General features: G+C 36.1%; 1 protein-coding gene across 2 annotated transcripts in view; it reads right to left on the bottom strand.

Annotated features, from left to right (window-relative positions):
- Positions 1 to 945: 945 nt before the first annotated feature.
- DTWD2 (DTW domain containing 2) overlaps positions 946 to 7,191 on the bottom strand; it is a 66,255-nt gene continuing 60,009 nt past the window's right edge. Inside the window, exons 6-7 of one of the 2 annotated variants that reach the window (XM_030968419.1) lie at positions 6,358 to 6,507; positions 946 to 1,515 (exon numbers count right to left, since the gene is read on the bottom strand). In XM_030968419.1, the coding sequence (XP_030824279.1) occupies positions 1,477 to 1,515; positions 6,358 to 6,507 (189 nt within the window). In that variant the 3' untranslated portion in view covers positions 946 to 1,476. The other variant, XM_030968420.1, reaches the window with a different exon arrangement.

The raw sequence follows: 7,191 nt of genomic DNA, 5'->3' as shown, positions 1-7,191 counted from the left end.
CTAATCCATTATTGATTTCAGAATGAAACAGAATGACCAGTAAGATTCCACTTATGTACAGCTCTATTAAACTCCCATGAAAAAAAACATCAAAAAAGCAAATCAGGCACTACTCCATGGAATTTAATTTGCTGTGAAAAAGAAAATACACACAATCTTTCTAGGGAAAATTATATAAATGAACTTTTCATCTGAACCTAGTATTCCCCACAATACTGACTCGATACTTGGCATACACCAGCACATCTAGCACTGACTGAAGACATCCTATCTAATCCCTGAAAAAAACAGGGAACTTGATTTTGGATGAACTTAAAATCCCTTAGAGGACTACTTCAAGTATAATGAAGCACCATAAGCTGAAACATTAATATAGAACAGTATAATTTTTTCCTCATTACCTTCTGCTGGTAATTATGGAAAAAAATCAAACGTAATGTAGATGACCTCAATTCTGCAAATGCTTAATCACGACAAGTATATGACCCATTTCTCAGAATATCCATCTTAAAATATCTTTAAAAAGAACATATAAAAATCCCACTAGAAATTTATTTTTACTTTTATCTATGCATTTTATATACATACATATATATATATGAGTCATCAATAAAGGGAAAATAAGTAACTAGAAGGAAGTCTTTTTGTTTCATAGAAATTTAATTTTCCTTTTAAAACATATTTCAAAACGGTGATAAACTTCTAAAATTAAAATGCGTTTTGTAAATACATTATCTATATTTCCATTCAAGTATATAACCAGAAAATGGTTTATATATTAATTTGCAAAATATTTTTGTGGTTCTCTTCCACTAACACATGAAATTGGTATGTCTTCATGCGCTTTAAGTAACTTGTATATACTCTTTAATATCTCTCTTCACTGAGAGCAAATCTTAGCATTCAAGTCCAAAAGAATCTTTCAGTTACAGCTACTGAGGCTCTCTGTTACTGCTTCCATGGTCCCATAGGTAGAGCAATTATGCTGCTGCTTACTGACAGAGGTATCTTCCCATGTACAAAGGTAGTTAGCATCTTTTAGGAAATACAATGTAATTCAAAGAAATGTTTAGTAAATATTAAACCACTAAACCAATGCAGCTGACCTAAGATGTACTTCATAAACAGGACAATCCTGGTATTATGTGGAATACCAAGCCACAGTGACAAGTACAAAGCTTTATAGCAGACATACCCTAACAACAGAAACAACTTTTACCTAAGTCTCTGTACTTGTTTTGGCTGTGGTAGAATTCATTTCCTTCCACAGTGACTAATATGGGCTGTGTTTTGGATTGGTGCTGGACACAGGGTTGATATTACAGAGATGTTTCGTTATTGCTGAAGCAAGGCTTACACAGAGCCAAGGTCTTTCTGCTGTTTGTACTGTCACACTCGTGAGGAAGTTGGGGGAGGCCAGGAGGAGACACAGTCAGGACAGGTGACCCCAACTTGCAGATTCTTACAGGCAAAGGGCTATTCCAGGCTGCATGGCATCCTGCTCGACACATAAAGCTAGCGGAAGAAGGAAGAGAGGAATGTTCAGAGTGATGGCATTTGTATTCCCAAGTCTGTTACACGTGATGGGGCCCTGCTCTCCTGGAGATGGCTGAACATCTGCCTGCCCACAGGAGGCAGTGACTTAGTTCTTTATTTTGCTTTGCTGTTGTGAACAACTTTTGTTTTCCCCATTTACCTGTCTTTACCTCAATCCATGAGTTTTCTTACTTTTACCCATCCAGTTCTCTTCCCAATCCTGCTGGTGGGGTAGCAAACAAGTGGCTGCCTGGGGCTTGGCTGTTGGCTTGGGTTAAACCACAACAGTCTCTCATCCTACTTAAAACACATACTCTTCTCTCCCCTTTATTTTTGTCTGTTATCTGTGCCTATGAGACAAAAGCAGCAGCTCTCAGGGCTGGGAGTCTGGAAAGATTGTAAATTGGAATACAAGGAACAAACTCCATAACCAAAGCAATATAAAAGTCCCTGAAGTGCACATTTTGTAGAAGGGAGATAAGAAATGGCTGCAAAAGAACAGAAACAGATCTGTTATTTTGGTTTTCTTCTCATTGCACCTACTAGGGGACAGAGCCGGAGACGCAGCACTTGGGTGGTGTTTCAGTTGGGAAGATGTGCATGTTTGACTTAGTACCATCAAAGCACTTAGTGTGGCACCAAACAGCAGTCAGTCACCACTGCAGAAAGACTGAAGAGGGCTCTGAAACTGAAATGCCTGAGAAATTGCCACAGGACTTTAATCTTCTTGCAGGTTTCACTGAATAACAAAGGAATCATTTGTCTTCAAATAGCATTCACAAAGCCATATCTCTTCATTAACTGATTGAATGGTGTTAAAAAGAAAGAAAAAAAAAGGACTAGGATTTGTAATATCAGCACATGTGAACAAATTCAGTTCTGTAGAGATGCAGTGGAACATAACACAATAAATTAGGTATTTTATTGCTTTGAGGCAGAAACAAATATATCATTTATGTGTGTTCATGTATATAGACATAAAACACACAAATATCAAGAGAAAAGCATGAACCACTATATCTTGTTATAAGTCCAGTTTTTAATTAAATTTCAAAACAAGCAGGGAAGTTGTAGAAAATAATGCAACATAAGCAACTTTTTATCTAGAGTAGCAGTTGAGAAGAAAACCCTTGGTCTTAAAATAATTTTTGCCTCTTTTGAAGTCACTTGAAAAGTTTTATTTTTATCTCAAGAAAAACTAATAAAAGAGTAATTTATTGTTACTATGGTGTTATGAGGTAACAAAAGTACAATGTTGAAGAAAAATACATTTATGTTTGTCCTGAGCATCTCTTTAATAAGAAAGCATCCTAAACAGAAGGAGAGGTGTGGTTTGTGTTCGTATTTTATAACATTTCCATCCTTGTCTTTTTTCAAAAACTTACTCCTACTGACTATGAAAATATGGTGTTCACCTTTGAAAAACATTTGCATGTGTTCAAAAGCCTGCTATTCATGCCACCAATTTCCCAACACATGAGACTGCGGCATCCAGAAAGCAGATTTCATTTTGGTAGCAATATTTGGAAGGACAAAGTGGACAAGGACAAAGGACCAAACATGAGAAGCAAACACATGCCTTCATTTCTAATCAATATCTTGTTAGAGTGGTGGGTTTCACTCATTAATCTTTTGGTAAGGGAAAAATGAAATGGATTTACCATTACAGCAAAGTAAAATTGCAAATTAAATTTATTCTAATGAAATTGCTTACAAAGAATGCTACTTCATCACACACAGCTTCTGTCAAGAGAGTTTGGACTTCAGAGTATTCATTTCTTTGAGGTAATGTATTTATTGGCAAATTCTGAATCCAAAAGACCTGAAAACAAACTTTCTAAATTCTTCCTCTTATATTGTGCATATTTTCAAAATCATGCAAGTTCCACCTAAAAAGTACTGTATTTTGTGTCTAATAGCTTCAAACAAATCTGAAACTGAACTTCATGTGACCGCTGTGCTGCACCTAAATTTTCACTACATTATAGCTGAGCTGGGACATACAAAAAAACCACAAAAAATTAAAATGCCCGGAAGTTTGCAATGCATTGTTTTTAATTTTTTCAGTAACTGTTGCATATTGATTGATCTGGTATTGTACAACAGAGGAAATTAGCAATTAAAGGCTTCCATGCATCCAGCATGAGATCCTACAAAATCCTGTTATCCACAGGAGCAAAATTAAAAGAACAAGAGGAATCAACAAAGCGAAAAAATGCTTTCTGTAGGTTGTGCAGAATTTGTCCATTGCCGAAAAACATGAAAACTCTGCACAGATTCCACGTACAAGAGTATTTAATGTAGGATTATAACTCAATTAAGGCAACTATTTCTCTGATCCTGTAATTCTAAGGCATTTTGCAGATGGCTATGAATCCCAGGCTGTAATACAAATTTCTTTCTGTTGTCTATAATATAAACTCACATATTATGTAAAAACACATTAAATCTTCTGCCTAGTAAAATAAACTTCAAAATGTAAGTCAAAAGATACACTGCTTCTGGAGATGAATTTAAAATAAGGTAAATTAAATTAACGAATACAACATAAAATGCAAATATCATCCATGTATGTAAATATGACATGAATAATAAAGTTTAATTGATACCCATGTTTCCTTAAGGAATCATTGACCATGTCCCAGGGCACAGGGAAGGAAGATTACCAGTCCAGCAGGTAAGTGGACACAGCATCCCACACAAGGCTGCGCACACAAATTGCGCAAGACTGCAACTTCAGACTCCAAGTTAGCCTGGAGATTGGTGTGCTACAGGAATAAACATGCCCTTGCTCTGTTCCAATGTGAACAAAAGTGCATCTATGCTATCATTAATCATATGAGACTGGTTTGCTTCAGATTTGTCAAAACTAATTCAGCTTTGCTGAATTTAGTGACAGACACCGGATTTATCTAGACCGGGAGAAGAGGAAAAGGTTATATAAGCTTTGCTTACATAGCCAGACAAATTATATTGTTTATCCATGCCTAAACAAAAGGTCACTATTAGCTCAGGGTTAACTAAAACTTCTTAGCTAATCTCTGACCTCATTTTGACCTCTCTTATTAATTGCAGAAAAGCTTTCAGTTAGTTGTGCTTACACATCCCCTCATCCCACCCCTGATAATGGGACCCAGGAAAATGCTAAAGGTAGATTCTGAAAATGTTAGGCTTTGTGTTTTCTCAGATCACTGCACCTGCGTAAGCAGTATGATAAATGATATAATTGTTAGATGTGATGCTTGTTTAGTAATTAAATATAATTATTATATAATCATAGGAAGAATCATGAGAAACTATGTTGGAAATTTAAGGGGCTATGCTTAGCTAAAAATCTATGTATACAATAGAACAATATAAGTTTAATAATTAACATGGAAGTTATATAACGATAGAATATAAAAACCTGTTCCTCTCGAATGTATGGTGGAATCAGATCTGAGGTGAAAAGCACTCCTGATTCCCAGAGCTCTTAATAAAAGCACCTACATATAATTGCCTATGTGATTATATGTTTCCGAACGCCACACGCCTACCCCACTCCTGTAGTTTCTTGTCTTACAGATCATAAATTAAAGACAAAATACCTTTTTCTAAGACTAATTAGTACCCAATTAGCTTCATGTTGTTACCTAGAGGGGAACTGACAGTAAAGACAAACATTAAGCATTTTAATCTCTTAAATGCAGGAGGGATCTATGTAGAAGAAAGGACTATCAGAACCTTTATGTCACTTTACTTTTCCCTCCAGATCATAAAATATTATTTCAGAAAGCCTGTAAAAATACCCAATTCTTCTGCTTCTAGCAATTCCCATTAGAAAGAAGTACATTTATATCACTGTTAGAAGTGAAAAACTAAACACATGAAGCCTAGAGGATCTATAATTATGTTAGTTGGCTGTAACCAGACATAATCATTTGTCATTGCATCATACTTCTTACAGAGCAGTTTACACTGGGCTTGTTTAATTCCTCTAGTAGCATAATCATTGTATGTCAGAGTATGGGTATGATGTATTTACATCCACAACATCTCCCCCTCTGTGGAAGACTAATTTTTGCTCAAGTAAAAGCAAAGCACCTGAGTTATAATTCCAAAAATCACGATTTCTACTTTTCTTTTTGTAAGTCAGAATTGTTCATTTTCTTGTAAAAACATATGCAGACTTAATTTAAAAATTAAGTCGGGGAGAAACTAAACCAGACTGCATTGTAAAAAATATGTAAATTTACAAAAAGGAGCTCTAATTATAGAAGAAATAAAAATCTCAAAGTTAGAAAGAACTGTCCAAATAACATGCTTTATGTTCATCTGAACTAAAAAATATCGGGAATTATGCTTTGAAAGTCTACTGTAGTTATATACTGAAGCTAAAAAGCTCAGTAGAAAATCAACATAATTCTAACTGCTGAGGCCTTACCATTCCATCACATCCATATTCATATTTCTTGTCTTTTTGTACTGGTAAAAGCCTTTCCAAAATAAATTCATCCAGTCATACTGAGGATCATATCTGACACCCAAGTGATAACCATAAGTCTAAATTATGTTCAGTTTTCTTCCTCTCCTCTACAGGAAATGAGAATGCTCCTCCATCATCTGAACAAAGGCACCTGGGTTACTGCATAAATGAAAAAGCTTGTCCATTACTGTTTGTCACACTGGTAGATAAACTCTTCCCTAAGAAGGACCTAAAAGTTGTTTTATTAGGGTACAGTCAACTGTTTGGATCAAATCCAGATTCATATTCATTCGCTAACTGCAAATAAATCCCTCTGTATAGTCAGTACAGCTTTCTTATATTTTAACATTATTCACCAGAAGCTCCATTCTTCTGAGTTTGCGTTTATTCTTTGGCATGGGCTTGTCATATAAGCCATTTTTGAGAAGATGTTCCTTGCTGTGATGGATCTGGGCACCATGCTGAAGTTGGAAAGAGCATAAAGCTTGAAGCGGATGGAGTATGGTCTGCAGAAACATGAAGGGGTGGGGGACAAAAGAACCCCAAGCTTTTAGAAAGGTATTTTAGAGACATCAATTATTACCATTTTTTAATTCAATGACTACTTAAAAATGCTAATAAAATACAATTTGGATGATAAATGCTGTTAAAATATACCCTCTGGAGACACAAAAGGTGGACCTGAACAGAAGATGTACTGAAAAGAATCACAGAGCAGTCATACACCACCTGCATGGTGTCATCCCTTACTCCTTCCTTTGGAACCACTCAATCTTGACTTCAGCCCCAGCCACATTACTGTAAGTTATGGCTTTGAGTTGATCTCAGCAATGAACTACAATCAATTACTGTGGCTCGGTCAACAAGTGGCAATAAAATAAGCCAAAATAACTCAGCTGCTTGTGCTTGCACAAAAATCTCTTAAGGCAGGGTTTTAGGAAAAGAGGAGGGACTCATGATCAAGGTACGTGGACTGCAGTCCTGGAGACACAACTGTGCCTATGCTTCTGCCCAGAGGTATTGCATAGGATTAATGAAGCCACACAAACCAGATGGATCTTAAGTGGTTTCTAATTGTAGACTCTTCATTTTCTGGTTGCCTGGCTAAGTCAGGGGGGCCCCATGTGCAAACGTAAAGGTGTAAAGCAATCACATGTCTAACTGCAGTCAGCAGGAGCTGAGATTCTACT

This window comes from Camarhynchus parvulus, chromosome Z (assembly GCF_901933205.1).
Source record: "Camarhynchus parvulus chromosome Z, STF_HiC, whole genome shotgun sequence".
Classification (NCBI taxonomy): Eukaryota; Metazoa; Chordata; class Aves; order Passeriformes; family Thraupidae; genus Camarhynchus; species Camarhynchus parvulus.
Note: the sequence above shows the minus strand (reverse complement) of the source record. Positions and strands in the feature narration are given on the sequence as shown.